This window comes from Hemicordylus capensis, chromosome 3 (assembly GCF_027244095.1).
Source record: "Hemicordylus capensis ecotype Gifberg chromosome 3, rHemCap1.1.pri, whole genome shotgun sequence".
Lineage (NCBI taxonomy): Eukaryota > Metazoa > Chordata > Lepidosauria > Squamata > Cordylidae > Hemicordylus > Hemicordylus capensis.
In genome coordinates this window covers 311944938-311964076 of record NC_069659.1, presented here as the reverse complement: position 1 = coordinate 311964076, position 19139 = coordinate 311944938, and the positions used below count along the sequence as shown (strand labels likewise).

The window sequence follows — 19139 nt, the reverse complement described above, 5'->3', positions numbered from 1 at the left end:
ATGAGGTCCGCCCCAGTCGCATTCTGCCCACGCCAACTTGCTCCGCCCCTCATTTTACTGAGCCCTCACCCCATAACCCAGATCTCACCTCAAATGTGTCTTTCCTCTCCCCCCACCCCGCCATGGAAGTGAGGCGTTGCTCCTCAGGCTTTCCCTCTGTCTGGAGCCCTGATCAACTGAGTAGTTAAGGAGAGGCTCGGAGTGATTCTCCCGGCTTTCCAGTGAGGGGAGGCGACCTCTGCATGCGGGTCTTGTTCTTGGCACCAAGAGAGAGAGAGAGAGTGTAGTAGTAGGTGACGATTCCTCTGGAGTTCCTCCTCCTTCAGTTGGGGGTCGGAGGAGGAGGAGGCGGCGGCGGCGACAAAGGGCAGGGCAGGGCTGGAGGGGGGCGGCAGCAGCAGCAGCAGCGTACTAAAGCCGAGAAAAGTGGCAGTGCGATCCAAGTAGTCGTGGTGGCGCGCCCGCTTGCTTCTCTTTCCTTCCGCCTAGTCCCTCCTGCTTCTGCTGCTCGCTCCGAGATGGCTGAGAACGCCACGCTGAAGGTCCCTCCGAGGTAAGCGCCTCCCGGGTGTGTCGCGCTCCTTCTCCCCTCGCTCTGCCGCGTTTCCCTCAAGCCTGCCTTCCTTCGCTGCACGCCTGCCGTCTGCGCTCCGAAGGTGCCCCTGCGCTCCCTGAGAGCGCCCGAGGGGCAGCTGCCGGAGGCCGGGGCTGCTCGCCGCCCACTTCACGCTTCCAGGCAGCTGCGAGCTCCTCCCGGCAGGAGGCTCTCCTGGGCAGCAGCGCAGGCGAAGGGGTGGGTTGGGTTGGCCCCCCCTCCCCGCGTTTCCTGGTGGACTTTATTAAAGGACACTTTGCGCGGCAGCTTTCGGAGATCGAGACTGAAGACAAGCTGCAAGGAGAGGGTAAGGTCTCCGTGTGTTTATGGGACAGTCGCACGAGCGGTGTGTATAGCTGAGGAGGGGAGAGAACGTGGGAACGAGATTGGGGGGGGGAGAAGGATTTAAAGGATCAGCCATCTTCTTAGTTTAATTAAAAAAAACTACTGTCTGCCAACCTCCAGTCTTCATCCCAGTGGCTGAGAAGTGATCTTAAAGTGCCATGTTCTTCTTTCCCCTTTCCATAGAAATCACAATTTTTTAAAAAAACTAACAGCATCCTTACCTGGTGTTGCAAGTGAAATAGTCCATAAACACAAGATCTATTCATTTAGTAGTTTATTTTGTTGCCTAGAAAAAGAAGATTAAGCTTTCCTCCACCCCCCCCCCTTTTTTTTTTTTGGCGAGAAAACGCGATTAACGACGGGGCACGTGGCAATGGAGAAATGCGGGCAGGTTTAGCGGGGTTGTGGAGCAAAGCAAGCAAGGCGTGAACTGTGACATCTGGTATTTTGGGGGAATGTGTCCAAAGGAGGCTGAGTACACCAGGAGATAAATAGCACGAGGCTTGAAAATAGCCTTTTATCTTCCATGAGGCGACCGATGGTACTTGAAGTCGATTGTCCAGTGATGCTGCCTTTTCGGTATCTTCTCTTCTAGCAAATGGCTTCAATTAATGGGGTTGCCTTCCACCTGGATCATGCATTTTTGGAATGCTCTAGTAATGTATTGCTGTTCCAGAGTGAACTCAATGTCAGTTTCTATAGCTGTGATTTAAAAGTAAGCAGGTGAGAACGCAAATGAAATGTCGTCAGGTTCTCTTATGGCTCCAAGTCAGAGACCTAAAACGTGCTGGTGACACTTCAGTGAATGGAATTTATATCGTGCTCTCCTGGATTATTCATGTCACATCTGTATTATACATTCAAAGTGTAAGCAGCATCTCTCTTAAAAGCTGGTTGTCATATTTGTTTAGGGCTTGATTGCTTTAGTAGCACACATATTGCCTTAAAGTGTGAAGGGCACTGCAGTTGTGAGTTTTCCTCAGAGCCATAAGGCAATGCATGGTTTCATATGCCTTATGAAAAATGAAGCAGGTTGAAGTGAACCAGGTATTTCAACCTTACAGAAGTTTGTTCTTATGTTTATAAAAGAACTCATGGGTTTCCAGTTGTGTTTTCTCCACAAATATTTCTATATACACAGTTTTTGGACTGGGGGTAATCTAACACTATCTTTAGTATTCTATAGAACATTATTTATCATTTACTTTCATTAAATGCAACAAGGGCATCCATATTTTGTAAGTGGCCTACATACATCTCCAGCTGACCTACATATTTTGTATGTGCTTCAAAAAGCACATATTCTGTATGTGCTTCAAAAAGCGATGGCTGGTCTGCCCTTTTGGGCTAATGAAACAGTTTTCTTTTCACTCCTTCGGGCTAACGCAGCTTATCAAACAAATATAAAATCACTGTACAAAGCTAATACTGTCTTAGAGGAGCTGTTAAAAATAAAGAAGGAAGCATCTTCAAGCTCCTTTATCCCTTCTTAATGGCCAGCAGCTGTCTCATTCATAGACGCTGTATATCAATGAACAGCCTGCAAGTATAGCAGTTCTTAGCTGTCTGCGCTCCACAAAACACGTCTCATGTTTAAACAGCAGAGGGTGTAAATTAGAGTCCGTTTCCACTACTGGAGCAAAACTGATATGGGGGAAAATGGAATGTGGTTATTGTAGGCTTCTCAGTTGCTTCTATTTTTAAATGTGGTTTAGCTTTAAATTTTAATAAATCAAATGTGTTGCATACTATTCTTTTAAGACGAGTCTTGCATTTCCAGCTATATTCACCTGTAACCATCCAGTAAAGATAATTAAAATATTCTGGTAAATATCCACAAAGGTAAACAGTAAAGAGAACCAAGAGAAGTGCCTATGGTGAAGATTCTGAGCAAGCTTTGCTTCTGTAGATTTGAGAGTGGCTTTATTGTGAATTGCTTGAATAGGTAATAGGATAAAGAACCATGGTATTGTTGACCATGTTTTGAACAGAATGTTGCACAGGGTAGGAAGCCCCAAGCAATCTACTGACACTCTTATGTTAGTGTACATAAGCATGCATATCTCTCCATCCTACAATTATGTTCTTGGTATGTGTGCTGCGAGCATACATGGTGCCAGCTCAGATGTTTGTTAATGGGATAGGGCAAGCATCCTACCCAGCTTTGAGAGCTGTGTATGCTTCCAGTTTTTGGTTGAGTGCTAGTGAAAACCTAGGTAGGAAGAGGGGGGAGTGATTGTCTGAGACAGGACTTTGGTAGGATGACTTTTCCACATACCTCATCAAAGTCCTTGACACAATGGCACTGTCCTACCCAACTCTTGTCTCACGGACTCTCGTTCTCCCCCCCCACTCCTACCTCGCTTTTTGCTAGTACATGGCTAAAAATGGGGAGTACGCACAGTTCCCAAAGCTGGGTAGGATACTTGTCCTTCCTCATTGACTACTGTGCAAAGTAGCTTACTAAAACCATAATGTGTGAAGTGAGCATGAGGCACAACATTCTGCTAATTAATTACTGCTCTTAAAACCTTCGGCTTGATTCAACTGCCTTGATTCTTATTGGTTTGGGGGGAAAGTTGGCTGGGGGACTATGACAAAGTTGTGCTGTCAAGTCAGTGTCGACTCCTGGCAACCACAGAGCCATGTGGTTTTCTTTGGTAGAATACAGGAGAGGTTTACCATTCCCATCTCCCATGCAATATGAGATGATGCCTTTCAGCATCTTCCTATATCGCTGCTGCCCAATATAGGTGTTTCCCATAGTCTGGGAAACATACCAGCGGGGATTCAAACCGGCACCCTCATGCTTGCTAGGCATATTACTTCCCCGCTGTGCCAATTACTCAAGGGTGTGGCGGGGGGGGGGGGCTATGATAGAGGTTTATAAAATGATGTGATTCATGTGGACAGAGAAAATATTTTCTCCCATTTCTCATAATACTAGAAGTCGTGATTACCCAGTGAAACTGACTGGCAGTAGATAGGAACATAGGAAGCTGCGTTATTCCAAATCAGACCATTGGTCCATCAATATTGTCTGCACTTATTAGTTGTAGCTATGACCCCATCCCCTAAGGGGAATATCTATAGTGGACAGTGCTCACACGTAGTCACGCATTTAAATGCAAACCAAGGTGAACCTTCCTTAGCAGCAGGGACTATTCACACTTGCTACCACAAGACCAGCTCTTGCAGAACATCTAAAAGAAAGTACTTATTCACACAAGACATAACATTTTGGAATGCACTGCTACATAAGGTGGTGATGTCCACTACCTTAAATGGCTTTAGAGGAGGATTAGACCAATTCATGGAGGAGAAGATGTCCATCCATGAGTATTAGCCATGATAGCTAAATAGAACCTCCACATTCAGAGGCAGTATTCTGCTGAATACCAGTTGCTGGGATGCAAGCAGCAGTGGTAGGCTATTGCCTTTTGGTCTTGCTGTAGCATCTAGTTAGCCCCTGTTTAAAGAAAAGAATTCTAATCTGGATGGACTCATGGTCTGATCCATCAGGTCTTTTCTTATGTCCTTATTAAACTGACTGCCACCTAGGCTTATTACATGGATGCAAGTCCCATTGATTTCAGAACAGGTTTAGGATCAGTGGCTGACATCCTGACTAACAAAGCATATACGTAATGAGAAGTTGTGCAGCTGCAAGAAAGTAGTGTAGTTATGCTAAAAAAAAAAAGTGCGGATTTGCAGAGTTGTGCAAGAGTGCAACAGTCCCCATTAAAATAAATGAAGCAGGCTGCAGGAGTCTGGAACACAAGTTCTCAACACAGCATACCTAGCTTCATTTGCATATTGCACAAGCATGATATCCTTCCACACACGCTTCATTAGTTGGGATGTCAGCCAGTGTGTTAATTTCTTTGAAGTCAGCAACATGAAGTGTGATGTTGAAATCATCAATGATATAAGTGGCATGTTGCTCAGACTCATTGTCTTTATCTATGGCTTCCTAGTAATGGAGTTTCAACTCCAGACTAGATCAAAATTCAGTTCAGCCGCATTTGAATTTTATAACTTCCTGTACTTGCTGCCATGGAAAAACTGTTCTGCTTTGTCTTGGCAAAGATGTAATTGTAGTATAAGACATAAAAAGTAACAGTTATGTTTTGTTTTATAGCAACCTTACAAGATCCCTATGAAGATTCATGCTCCTTTGACTGAAGATATTATCTGGTCAAAAACAGTGTTGACTATAAAACATATTCCGATCCTCAGTTCAGTAAAGTTGTAGTCAGGGGCCCACCTAGGTAATTTTGGCTCCTGGACCTGAAGGGCTTCAGAGTCCCCCAACCACTGCGAGGCCCCCCTTAATTTTTTTAAATATCGAAATAAGCTCTGGTGATTGCCACCTGGATTGCTAAAGAGGCAAGAAAACAGGGTTCTCTTTTTTCCATGTGCATTGCTCTTAACTGTTCAGTTATCCTCCCAGCATTTCCAGCTGTTTCTAAACTGGCATCCTTTCCCCTCACGATTGTCCCTTTGATATCCTTTCTCATACCCAATGTTCTTTATATTTCTCGACACCTGCTCCCTCTCTCTTATTATTCTTTTTTTTTAAAAAACAGTCTTTTAAAACTAAGAAGTAGCTCTCTGTCCTGGGGGGGGCCCTCCTGTCGGCCCGCCGCACTGCTCCTCTCCATTTTTGCCGCTGCGCTACCATGTGTGCGGTTTGGGGGGGGGGTGAGCCAGGCAGGCCTCGGCTTCCCCTGTGGTGGCAGTGGGTGCAGCGGCTGGTGGGCCTGTCTGTTTGGGCCTTGAGTGCCCCCGTGCCCCTCCCTGCCTGCTTCCCCGTCCCCGCCGCTCAGCTGCTGTTTTTCAGCATCCCTTCCAGGGACGCGATGGTGCTCCAGGAGGGCCGGTCAAAGGCTCCCTCCTCCCGCCCTGCTGCTGAGCTTTGCCTCCCCCAGGCAAATGCTTTCCCAGCCACCACAGACCGCCAGGGACTGAAGTGCCCCCTCCTTTGCAATTTCCACCTCCCTGCCTACCACAGGAGTAGCCAAGGCCTGCTGGGCTCATCCCCACCCCAGCTGTGCACCTGGCCGCGCCACCATGGTGAAAATGGAGAGGAATGGCGCAGCAGCAGGCGCAGGCAGTGGCAGGGTGACAGGACACACACACTCCGGCTTGGACTCAGAAGGCCATGGACTGGGGCCCCAAGGTCTGGGAGTAAGAGCTCCTCTGGTTGTAGTATTTAGATTTAAGCCACTGATGCCTGGATTTTAAGACTTGCTGCACTACCATCCTGCTCTGAGGTGCATATATTGATCCCCAACACAGTGCCACAAACATGATATTTTTAAGCTGCTTTGCATAACTGTTGTGGTAACATTACAGGGATAAATATCTGCCTTCATTTTTAGTGTTGGGAAGTTATATCTGTGGAACTGATTTTTCCCCCCCTTTTAAGCAAGCAGAATAAAAAACATACTGCAGTCCTCAATAGAAACACATTTAACAGCCTGAGGGTTATATCCCAGAACCCTTGCACCATTATAATGTCACAAGTGACGGTGTTGCGCTAGTGCACTGAAACACTGAGCGTGTTGTGCAGATGTATAGAGCAGTGTGGTACCTGCATTACCTGTCTGGCTTTTTTATTTCCTCCCTGGGGACTGACAGCAAGGCCTCAGAAGTGCAAGAGAGGGGGTGATAGCGCTCTTGCTCCAGCTGCGGAGCTTACATTCTGCATGACTTGGCCTCTCCTTAGAGGACCCAACTGTCCCCTCAGACCAGCCCTCTCATCACTGGCTGATACTTGGGTTATAAAGGGAGGGACAGCCCCGCCCCTCAACCACCCACTTCTTTATTGCCTCCAGCATTCCATTTCCACTTCTCATTTTCTTCCCCAGTTCTGCCATCCCATTTTCTTTGTCCCCCGCCTTCCTGTCGTCCCATGTTCTTTCCTGGGCCTGTCCATCACTTGCAAGTGTGGTTCTGGCCACTTCTGGTTCTGGCACTTCTGCTGACACTGAGCAGGTTGCTGTACAGCCAGCTGCCTCCTGTGGCTCTGTTGACTCTTTCAAGCAGCTCCTCTGCCCTTGTAGGATGTTGCTCCCTGGCACACAGGGTGGGGTTGCGGTCCTGACAAGTGGATGCAGCACTTCATCTTCTTTGCAGAGATGCTCTTACCCCTGGACTTTAGGGGTGTGCACACATGGCCTCTGCAGGCACGTGGCCTCCATAATGGCTTCCGTGCCACCGGGTAAAGGCCAAATTTTGGCTGAAGAGCTGCCAAATCGGCCGAGGGGGACATGAGGAAGGCTGGCAGGGGTAAGGGGAACCTCCGTGGACACACAGACCCCCGCCGCCTCCAGGAACTCCCCTGAGGGGAGTAAAGGTTTTTTGGTTTTTTTACAATGTGAAGCTTGCGAACTGCCCCCCCCCAGACCAGACCGAACCAGGGGGGGTTCCTAGGGGGGTGCTGGACCGAACTGGCCTGGTTGGGTTTGAGGCCGATCTGGCTTCAAACCAAACTGTGCCAGCTGGTTCTGTGCACACCCCTACTGGACTTTGGGGCCGAAGTCCAGGGCCTCCACACCCCCTGTGGGCCCCCAAATCCTCTTTAGTCTGTCCTGGGTGCTGTGGTTTGCGCCCTCAAGAGCCTACGTGTTAAAAAATGATGCTAGACTTGCAGATGGGGGGCCTCCAGAGGCCTTTAGGTGCAGGCTCCTACCTAGGTGCACCCCTGCATCTTTGAAACAGCTACACTGTGGAAGGCCTTGAGCAAATCAGATGCAGATGGGACCAGGATAGGGGATCAGTGATACCAAGTACAATCCTATCCATGAGATCTGGTATAAATAGTCACTCATTTGGTGCACTGGTACAATATAGCAAGAACAAAAAGTCAAGTTTCAAAGCTTAAAAAGGGCACAGGGCATTGACTAGTTTGTATCAGTGCTAACTTCTCAGTGTCCTTCCTGGGCAATGCTAGTAAAATCAGGCTTGCAATAGGGGGATATAGGTCTTGACAGCTGCTTATTGATGGCATTTAACTGGAGTGCATAATGCTAACCAGCAACTCTACCCAGCCATCATGGCAGAAGGAGCCAACCATCTTGTCCATGTGTAGGTTAACTGCTGAGGAGCAAACATCCAATTGTTGAGGAGTTGCAGCCATAATGCCATTTAATCATGGCCTTACATTGCAAGCTCTTGTGAATGGCTCCTTGCAGAACACCTCATAAATCAAACATCATGATGTAGTGGTATTAGTCCCTTTTTTACAACATAAACTATGAGAGCAATTTGTTGTGGAATTGATTAATCATAGGAAAGCATGCAGCCAGTTGTCAGAGCAGAGGAGGTAAATCAAGCAGCACAGTATTTGTTTAAGCCAACAAATGTTAAGCACTGAATGCTTTCTCGTTTAATGCCACAGACTTGATCTAAGTAAAGTCTTGTAATATTAAAATGTCTGGAACTGAATTTAGGCAATTTACAATGCATATGATACAGATAGATTTACACTTACAATGGGTTGGTTTACACAATCAATCTAATGTCAACTCCGCAGGAATCTAGAGATTCCCACATTGCACGCACTCCTGTAGAGTGATTATGTGAACCTAGAAATTTCCCCTGATCTCTAGCTGGCAATGTGCAAACCCAAAATGAAGCCAACATTGTCAAGCCAACTTCAGATCTAAGATTACAGATATTGGCTTCATTTTGGGTTGGTGTGTTGCCAACTGGAGATCAGGGGAAATTTCCATAGTGATCATGTCAACCTGGAAGCACATGTCCCATGGGAATCTCTAGATTTCCACAAAGATTGATCTTGTGAAGAGCCCTAATGAGAATAGCAAGAGAGCCTCAAGGAAGTAATCCACTCAAGCAAGCAAATCACATTATTTACTGAATTTGGGGTATAGGAGAGGTGACTGAGGGTAAAACCAGATATAACAAGGGTAGCACAATGGTTCTCAACCTCATGCTTCCCGCATAATCCTAAATCTCATTTACATATGTAGCATAGAGAGAATCCTCCAGTAGTAAATTAGATGTAGGAGGGAAGGCTGTAGGTGGGAAGTGCCATTTTATTGTGCCCCCATGTTTGATCCTGGTTCCTAATTGGTTTGACTAAGCCACAGTTCCCTGAGTTTGTACGCAAGGTGTAACTGGTTTTACTTCATACTGAAAGCGAAAACTTTCACTCCTGCTCTCTCACACAAAAGAGGTGAGGGGAAAGTACAAGGCCATGACTCTTCCAGGCTTGTTCACACAGTAACACTCCATCTTTCCCCGTTATATCTGAACCTGGTCAGTGGGGCTGAACAATTGTAGCAAAGACTCCTGGAAGTTTTACACCACAAGACTTTTAGTTCAGATCTTCTTTGGAATGGAGGGTGTGCATTCAAGTATTGGCCAAATTTACCCCGAAGTCCCTGTGGGAGCACTTCACACACAATTAGGGTTTTTCATTGTGCATTAGAGTGTAGTCCAATTTTTTTTTCTTCCTGGGGTAAAAAAGAAATCCACTTTTTGCACTGGTTTTTGGGGGGCAACTTTGAACTTGCGGTAAAGCCTCACAGAAAACCCACAATAAACCCTACTGTCTGGGAAAGCTCCTGCTCATTGATGACAGTGGCAGAGGCTGAATTTAAACCAGGTTTAGTAGGGCTTGGACTCAGCACCTGTTGTCAGGATTCAGTAATTATAAAGGAGAAAGAGCCTCTAAGAATGTGCAGAGTACTTTCTTCTTCTTTCTTCTGTTGTGACTGTTGATGAGTAACAACAGTCACAACATCTGGGATCCTGGAGGAGGTCATCCGGGCCAGAGAAGGATACTTTCCTACAAGAAAGTTGGTTGTCACAAATCCAGACCTGGATCAGCAAACCCATTTCTCTGTATTTGTGGAATCTGGGTAAACAATAACACTTATTTCAGTGTGGCAGAACTACCAGTCTCTGTGGTTTTATTCTTGCAGCGTTCAGTTTCTAACCATTGTAAGTTATACTGAAATGGAATATGCCAGAGGCTTTTTTAATGATATACAGCAATTGCCTACAGCATCCCACTAATAATAAGCTATACGTGTAAAATGTGTCTTGATAGTTTAGGAGCAGAACTGCAGGTGGCCATAGGAACAATATCTCATTAGCTAGGAGCACTTGGAGCATCAGGGTGCAAATTAGAGGCAGATGTTCAGTTGTCTGTCTTGTCTTAGTTGCATTTTGTAAAGACCTCTGATCTCATTAAATTGTTTCAGATTTAGGATAGGCAGATTGTAGGGAACCTGAATGCATTCTTTGCATTGGTCTTCACTTCTGAAGATATTAGAAGGATACTCAGGCCCAAACCAGTATTGTCAGAGAAGCCATCTGAAGCACATCAGATAGAGGTGACAAAAATGAAGTTCTAGGGATTATAATTTCCAGCTTGTTTAATAGGTCACTGGGTCTGGATGGCACACTTCTTAAATAAGTCAAATGTAAAACTGCTGGTCTTTTTAACAAAAATATGCAGTGTCATTAAAATCAGCCTTCTTTCTTGAGAATTGGAAAGTAACAGACAGAAAATCAGCATGTTCTCCCTGACATTTAGTTTTCTGTGTGCAGGAACTGATAGAGTTGAGAAACAAATTTATTTTTGAGATTTTGATTTTGAGAACTTGGCCCAAGATACATCAGGACTCCTTGGCTGCTCTGTTGGTACAACATAAGAATTTCACCTTCAAATTGCACTAGATCTCATCCAGTATCCAAGTTCCAACACATGGGAAAGGGCCAGAGAAGTTTCCCTCCTGAAGTGTTAAGCTGAGCACCACAACCTAGCTGAGAAGTGCCCCTGCCTTCAGAGGTGACACAAATGGCCACTGAAGAGGTGGCCTCTTCTGTAGGATGCCCTGCCTTGGAAAGCTCTCCCCAAAGAAGTTCATTTGGCACCCAGATAGTTTGTTTGTTTGTTTGTTTAACTAACCTATTTCTATACCGCACAAAACTTGAGTCTCTGGGCAGTTTACAATTAAAATCATATAAACATTAAAATCATTCAAAACCCAACATCTAATTAAAAGCCTGTGTGAACAAATATGTCTTCAGTGCCTTTTTAAAAGTTGCCAGAGAGAGGGAGGCTCTTATTTCAACAGGGAGCGCATTCCAAAGCCCATGGGCAGCAGCAGAGAAGGCCTGTCCCCGAGTAGCCACCAGATGAGTTCGTGACAACTGTAGATGTACCTCTCCAGAAGATCTCAATGGGCGATGGGGCTCATGGCGAAGAAGATGTTCTCTTAAACGTTTTTAAACGTTTTAGAGAACGTCTTCTTCGCTATGAGCCCCATCAAAACATTTAAGAGAACGTCATCTTTGCCATGAACCCCATCGCCTATTGAAATGTTTTTGGCAGATACTTTAAAAAATATTTTCTAAAGGCATGGGTTCTCAACCTTGGATCCCCAGATGTTGGATAACAACTCCCCATCCTCCCCAACCACAATGTTAAGGCCATTAGTCTGCTTGTACATTTTAGTTTAATGTTGTCTTAAAATCTGCTGTGCTGTTTATTGCATTGTGGTTGTAAGCCACTGGATAGATTTTATTTATTTATTTGATTAAACAGAAAAATAACCTAGAAACATTTCAGCTTCATTGGCATGAATGGGTTTGCATTAATAGGATTATTTGAAGATGGGAGCTAGAGATACAATTACTTTAGTTATCCCAGAAAGGAAATATGCTTGATTTTTTAAAAAGCAATTATTAATAAGTCCCTTAGGCTTAGTACTTTTTCAGTTTTGCAGAATATACCTTCTTGCCATCATTAAGCAGTAGGTCAGCAAGATGAGTTCTACAATTTTTATTGAATGGGATAAAAGGATTCAGGACCTGGAAAGAAAATAAAAGAGAAATGTATGTTAAGTTACAGTTACAATGGCTCATCTTTTTCCGTTCAGTATTCATCATTCTCTGTGCTTTCCAAGATGATCTGTAGCATAAAGCTGGCCCTTCTGCAGCTTTACAATTTTGATAAAAATGAAATGCAGGCTTTCTGCAAAAGTACCATTATGCACACTCAGTGAAGGTAATGGAATACTGGTGTTTAGTGAATGCTTGAGTGGCCATGATCTATAACAGGGATCCTCAACGTTGGGCCCCCAGATGTTAGTGGACTTCAACTCCCATAATCCCAAGCCCCAGTGGCCTTTGGTTGAGGATTATGGGAGTTGAAGTCCAATAACATCTGGGGGTCCAACATTGAGGATCCCTGATCTATAATACCAAAAACATATATTTTACACATTTATTTAATTAGTCATAAACTTGAAAACTAGTGTACAGGACCCTACGTTTGTATTTTGAATCTCTTATAGAATTGCCATAGCTAACATTTACATTATGCATGGGACTTGCATTCATAACAAACCACAAAGACATTTGCTAGAGGTATTTATAGCTGTATATTTAACTAACCATCTGTGTCTTCACTGAAGTATGTACGTGGTTAGGAGTGAATAAAACTCTTGATTCCAAGCAAGCAACTTTAAACTCAGAAATGTAACAGCAGAAACAGAGAGAGCGAGAGAGAGCGAGCGGGCTGCCCGCAAGAACTGCCAGGAGGCATGCAGCTCCCTGTGGCACCTCGGCAGCAAACCCGCCTAGGGAGCCTGCCTCATGAATGAGTGCCCCCTTAACCACGAGTGGAAATGAGTGCTCCCTTAACCATGTTTCCCTGATAATGTGCCAGTGCCAGTTGCTTGCAGCCAGTGCTGAAGCACTGACAGGTGCCTGCTCATCCCCACAACACTGAATGCTTGTGTGGTGCATTGTGGGATTTCCAGGGCTGGGACGATGCATCCTGGCCCCTGTACCTCCTCACTCCCTGGGGCAGCAGCGGATCAACTGGGCGTGTGATTTGTGTGCCCAGGTAGTCCTCGCAGATCATCTGCGGAAAAGGCAGTCTTCTGCAGCCTTCCCCACCGCCTGCCTGCCTAGTCATGAGAACGACTTCACACACACCAGATCCCACAAGTCTCCTGCTAATTGTCAGACGGACCTTTTTAAAGTGGCAATTCTCTCAAATTTAGCAGGGGAAGAGCAGCTGTTCCATCCAACCCCTTAATAGGGCCCTTCCAGTGGCTATTGCCTTTCCTGTCTGTGATCTTATTTGGGATGGGCAGCCATTTTGCCACTCCTTGTTATGTAAACCACTTTAAACTTTAGTGTATACAAAAACAATGTACAAGTAGTTAAGATAATGCCTCAAAAATATTGGCTTCAGATTCTTAATCTAAAATACATCTATTCCTAAAAATATGATTTTCTCTTACAGATGAATCTGCACATTTCCCAAGGAATAATGTCTGACATCTAGAGCAGTGTTTGGAAGATGCAACAGGAGCCGAGTCCTCACAAGGATAGGCTGTTCTTCAGTATGGCCGAAGTGCTGCTGAGCAGCGGAATGCATGCACGGAGGGGAGGGGGAACAATTTTTGATGCTTCCATTAGTGCTCCTTGCGTTCCAGAAATATGTCCCCGAGGGCTGCGTCTCTTGCTTCATCCTCCCAACACTGCTCTGGAGGTTGGCTGATAACTTTTAAATTTTCCAGTTACCATGCAAAAAAAAAATTAATGCGCTAGATATTGTTTTGCATGCTATAATGTACTGTCTCCATCAGCAATTGCAAACAATTTACAGATATTTGCTGATGATGGTCTGTATTGTTGCAATCTGAGGAATATGTCCAATAAATACAATGTGGGTATTATAAAATATACTAATCCTATTAAGACACAATTAATCTTTTAATTGTGATCCATCATCTTAAGCATTTGGAACCAAGGAAACTATTGCTCCATGCAGACTACGTTGGTAAAGCCAAGTACTCAATTACAGTGAGCACAGTGGTGTTTTATAATTAAACCCACGCTGCAATTATACTCTTGCTAGATTATCACCTTCTGCAAAAATGAGATTGAACATTGGCAAAATTGCTTTGCAGACATCAAATTATTTTCCAAGCCCTGTTGACAGTTCTTAAAACAATGGTAAGTTGGCATCCACATGAAATGAGAACATCAGAAACCTAACATGGTTCTGAATTCTTAACACAATATTCTTAACAGGAATACAAGTGGAGCTAAACACCCATTACATCGAAAGATTCCCATCTTTCTTCTTAATCCCATTGAGAATTAAGAATGCATTTGTCCTAGAAATGTAATCAGCCCATGAGCCAGCTTCATTCTTAATGGATCCCAGGAAACTCAATCAACAACCCATTTAAGATAAAGAACTTTAATTTGAATGGAGAGTTTTAAGATAAGCACACTTCAATACAGAGTCTGGAGGCAATGTATACAGAGGCTTTCTCTATTACTTTTTCTGTTTAGAATATCTATATACTTTTCAACAAAAAGCAGTTAACAGTCACCAGTAAAGATTAAAAGCTGTGCACAGTACATTTCTTTTTCAGAGACATGTCTGGGAAATTTGAGCCAAGAGTGATCACATCAGTAGTATTATGAATTTTGCTGTATTGATTTGCATGAATCGTTATGCTTTTGCCTGATTTTGGAGTTTGAAAGGTTAAGGTTTGGGTATCACTTCCTTGGGGGGCTACCCACTTTCTTCTCCAGGGCCATTGCTATTGCTCCCTCCACGGAGCCTGGCAGCTGGGTTGCTGCTGTGCACAAGGGCTGCCCACCACCCCCTCCATCGAGTCCAGCCGCTGGATTGCTGCTGGCCATGAAGCTGATAGCCTACATGCCAAAAGAGGTACCCCCAGCCTTCCCCTTCTTGCTTTCTTGTGTACAAAGGGAAGAGGGAAAAGAGTAGAAGATGGAGGGGGAGGAGACACTTGGCTCTGTCCCTCCTCTTCTCCATAAGAAACGCACAAAGGGAGGCCCCAGCAACACAAGGTAGTGTCTGCTGGTTTGGAACCTCCTGCTTCGTCCAAACAAGGTTGTTGGAGGGGCAGAGGGTGGGCAGGTAGGCACAGAAGTGCATCTAGGTAATTTTGGAGCCTGGATCTAAAGGCTTTTGGAGCCTGACACCCCCCCGCCGCCAAACACACACAGTATTTTAAAAACATTTTTAACATGACCATACCACCCGGGACAGACTAAAAAGGATTTGGGGGCCCGTAGGCAAGAGGTTCAGAGCACTCATTTGGGGCATGCTAGGGGTGTGCATGGACTGTTTGCAATGGTTTGATCCAAACTCTGACTGAACTGCCGCTCTGCAGACCAAGTTGGTCGAACCAACCGACTTGGCCGGGCGAACTGAAGAACCTGCTTGAACCGGTTCGAAGCAGTTTGTGACTGAACCACTCAAACCAGCCCTATTCATGATGGACCAGTTCAATAAGTGGAACAGTTCTACACACCCCAAGCATGTTCCCTGTGCTAGCAATACTGATGAATTGAGGAAATTTTCCTTAATGGTCTGGAAATATCTTTCCTTTGCCTGTCCCTTTTCTTCTTTCTTTTTTTAAAGTTTGTGAACCCTTTGGGGACAGGGATCCATCTTATTTATTTATTATTTCTCTGTGTAAACCACTTTGGAAACCTTTTTTGATGTAATAAATAATAATAAATGTTGGTTGCATAGAAAGCTGCCATATACTGAGTCAGACCATTGGTCCATCTAGCCTAGTATTGTCTACCCAGACTGGCAGTGGCTTCTCCAAGGTTGCAGGCAGGAATCTCTCAGCCCTATCTTGGAGATGCCAGGGAGGGAACTTGGAACCTAGATGCTCTTCCCAGAGCAGCTCTATTCCCTGAGGGGAATATCTTACAGTGCCCACACTTCTAGTCTCCCATTCAAATGCAACCAGGGCAGACCCTGCTTAGCTAGAGGGACAAGTCATGCTTGCTACCACAAGACCAGCTTGTTTGGGATGGGGTTTGGGATGTTGTTTGGGATATTTACACTGATCAGAGCTAGTGGCAGACACAGATAGTGGACCGGGTCTCATGATCAGTGAGACCCGGTTTGTGATGGTGAGCAGGGAGAGCGGGCTAAGCTAAGCCCGCTCTCCCCGCACACAAGCACAGAGGGAGCCCTGGGCCGCCGGATCGGCCGCCCACACGATTGCTGGCTCTGTGACAGAGCCGGCGGGGGCTGGGGAGCTTGGGGGCCGCACGGCCCCGAGAAGCCCCAGTATGCCCTGCGTGAGCGCACAGAGCATACTTGAGCGCACAGGGCATACTTGAGCACGCAGGGCATACTGGGGTGACCTCCGGAGTTGGGAGGCGGCTTTTCGCCTCCCCTGCAGGGATCTACTCATGAGTAGCCACGGCATAAGAACATAAGAACAGCCTTGCTGGATCAGGCCCAAGGCCCATCTAGTCCAGCATCCTGTTTCACACAGTGGCCTACCAGATCCTGCTGGAAGCCTACAGGCAGGAGTTGAGGGCATGCCCTCTCTCCTGCCATTACTCCCCTGCAACTGGTACTCAGAGGCACCCTGCCCTTGAGGCTAGAGGTGGCCCACGGCCCTCCGACTAGTAGCCCTCCGACTAGTAGCCATTGATAGACCTCTCCTCCATGAAGTAATCCAAAACCCTCTTAAAGCCACGCCATGGCTACTCACGATCAGATAGCCTGGGTTTGCGGAGCACTCGCTCCACAAACCCAGGCTATGGGGAGGGCTACAGGAGAGGGTTACCCTCTAGAGAACCACTGGGCTCGCAGCCGAGCCCGGTGGTTCTCACGATCTGCAAAAATTGGGCTAGGCTCTCCTAGCCCGATTTTTGCAGATCGTGAGAATAGCCCCAGTTTGTGTCAAATCTGAATATAGAGACAAAGTCCTTGGTTATGATAACTCAGTGGAAGCATATCGGTTGTACATGCAGAAGGTCCCATGTTCAGTCCCTGGCATCCCGAGGTAGGCTAGGAAACAAGTTCTATTCTAATGTGTAGCTGGACACCTTTTGTTCAGAGCAGCAAAAACCTCAAAACAACCCTGTGCAGTGGAAACTGAGTTTTTATGTGTTGGGCCTATGGAGTTTAATAAAGAAGTAAGTTGTTAAGAAGAAACAGAGCAGAAAAGGAAATAGTTTCTGTATTTATTTTCTATTTCTATTCAGTATTCATAACCTTACACAAAATGTATATTAGAGTTCTCCCTTGCTCGCTCCCATTCTTTGCAATGCACCTCCATTTATCTTGCTTCCTCTAGCCTTAGTTTTTCTTGGGACTTGTTCTCACAACCATATAGTGGTAGGCTGGAGGGAAGGCATGCTCCTACCTCGTGCCTCCCAGATGACCAGAGCCTCATTTGGGCTCTGCAGCTCGTATGCCCACACAAACGCCACAGCAGCAGATTTTGTTGAAATCAGGAGTTGGGGCCTCCATATGTTCCACAATCAGGGGTGGAGCTACCATTGTGTGAACAGGTTCAAGCCTCTGTCTCCCTTTCTCTCCCTCCATTGAGCGAGAGAAAGGGAAATAGCTGCTCCCAGGTAGCAAGAGCTGCCTGAAATGACAGTGCAGAGTTTGCTCGGGCTCTCCGGAGCTCGAGGCCATGCCCCCTTTACAGTGATGTCACACATAAAGGGGGCGTGGCCTCGATTTCCGGAGAGCCCAAGCAAGCTCTACGCTGTCATTTCAGGCAGCGCTTGCTACCTGGGAGCAGCTGTTTCCCTTTCCCTCCTTCGATGGAGGGAGAGGGAGGGAAATAGAGGTGTTCAGACAGCAAACGCTGCCTGAAATGACAGCGCAGAACTGGCTCGGGCTCACCGGAGTCTGGGCAGTGGATGGGTGGGGAGTTCCCTCGGGGCTCTTCCGGAGCCTGAGCCATGCCCCATGCACGTGTCGTCATGAGCACGCACAGGGCATGGCTCAGGCTCCAGAAGAGCCCCGAGGGAACTCCCCATTCATCCATTGCCCGGACTCCGGTGAGCCCCCAGCCAGCTCTGTGCTGTCATTTCAGGCAGCGTTTGCTGTCTGAACACCTCTATTTCCCTTTTCGTCGCTTGAGGGGCTGTTGGGTAAGACCGGACCCAGGGTGCCATTCAGCTGGCTCCATGCCTGCCTACAGTGCTTTGTTTGAGCAGCATAAAAGAACTTATTGCAGCAGCTCTGCTCTGCCTGTCCCTCTTTTCCACAGAACTCTGTGGTAAATATGGCCACCGGCCATCCAGGCTCAGTTTTGCTACAGACTGGGGGTGTGCACGGAACCGCCAACCGCGGTCCGGCCCTGGGGTGGGGGGGTACCTTTAAGTGCGGCGGGAGGGTTTACTTACCCCTCCCACCGCTTTCCTGCTCTGTCGCTGTAATCCTAAGAGTAATTGGGGTGGCAGGATACCTCCCTGCCGCCCCTTCCCCGACGTTGCTGGGAAAACTCCCAGCATTCCTTTGTGCACATGCGCACACGTCACAGAGACGCCACGGCGACAGAGCAGGAAAGTGGCGGGAGGGGTAAGTAAACCCTCCTGCCGCTCTTAAAGGTACCCCCCCCCGAACCAGACTGCCCAGGTCCGGACCAGTCCGGAGGCTTTTTCAATGGCCTCCGGACCGGTCCAGGCCCATCCCTACTACAGACCCAAACAGAAAGGTAGAATGACTGTCTTTGTCGCCTACATCACTTTTAACCTGGGTAGCAAAGCTGGGCTACCCACAGAGCTGCTGGGTCTGGAGGCCTCCTGGATCCCCAGATGACCATGCATTCCTGGGTTAATCCTGTCTTACCCAGGAATTTGTGGTAATGAGAACAGGTGCCCAGGTTTTCCTTCTTTCCCTGTCTCTCTTTTTCTGTCCATTCTCATTTTTCTTTTCACCTTTCTTTCTGTTAGAAAATTTTGTAGTAACAGAATGCTTGTGGATGGGAGAGGGTTACACCTGTCACTTGTGCAATAGGAGACAAAGCTTAGAATAAACTCTACTGGGGAATACCCATCTGAAACTCTGGAGAGCTGCTACCAGTCAGTGTAGACAAGTGGAGAACTGGGAGTCCTGGGACTGGAAATTATCTTGCATTGAGCAGCCTGGCTCGGGTTGTGTGTGATGGTGGTGGTGAGGAGCAGCTGTTTAGGTCTACCCTGATGCTTTGGGGATTAGCTGTTTTACTGCTTGCTCCACAGTATATTTGCACACAAAACAGATATTACAAAGACATAAGAAGTCTCTAGTGCTCTCTCAAGCAAGGAAATCTGAACCCTGGAGTGCCGCCTCTGGACTTCTCATTGCTCAGGGACTGGGGAAGCACTTAATAATAGTGTCAGGACTGTG

The 19139-nt window shown here is 46.5% G+C and overlaps 1 protein-coding gene across 5 annotated transcripts in view; it reads left to right on the top strand.

The window, feature by feature from the left end:
- Positions 1–312: 312 nt before the first annotated feature.
- The window catches only part of SPHKAP (SPHK1 interactor, AKAP domain containing), a 108425-nt gene continuing 89598 nt past the window's right edge, over positions 313–19139 (top strand). Inside the window, exons 1-2 of one of the 5 annotated variants that reach the window (XM_053310223.1) lie at positions 652–902; positions 13236–13484. In XM_053310223.1, the coding sequence (XP_053166198.1) occupies positions 13369–13484 (116 nt within the window). In that variant the 5' untranslated portion in view covers positions 652–902; positions 13236–13368. Of the gene's footprint in view, positions 554–651; positions 903–13235; positions 13485–19139 lie in introns of those variants that run through there. The other 4 variants (XM_053310221.1, XM_053310222.1, XM_053310225.1 and 1 more) reach the window with 4 other exon arrangements.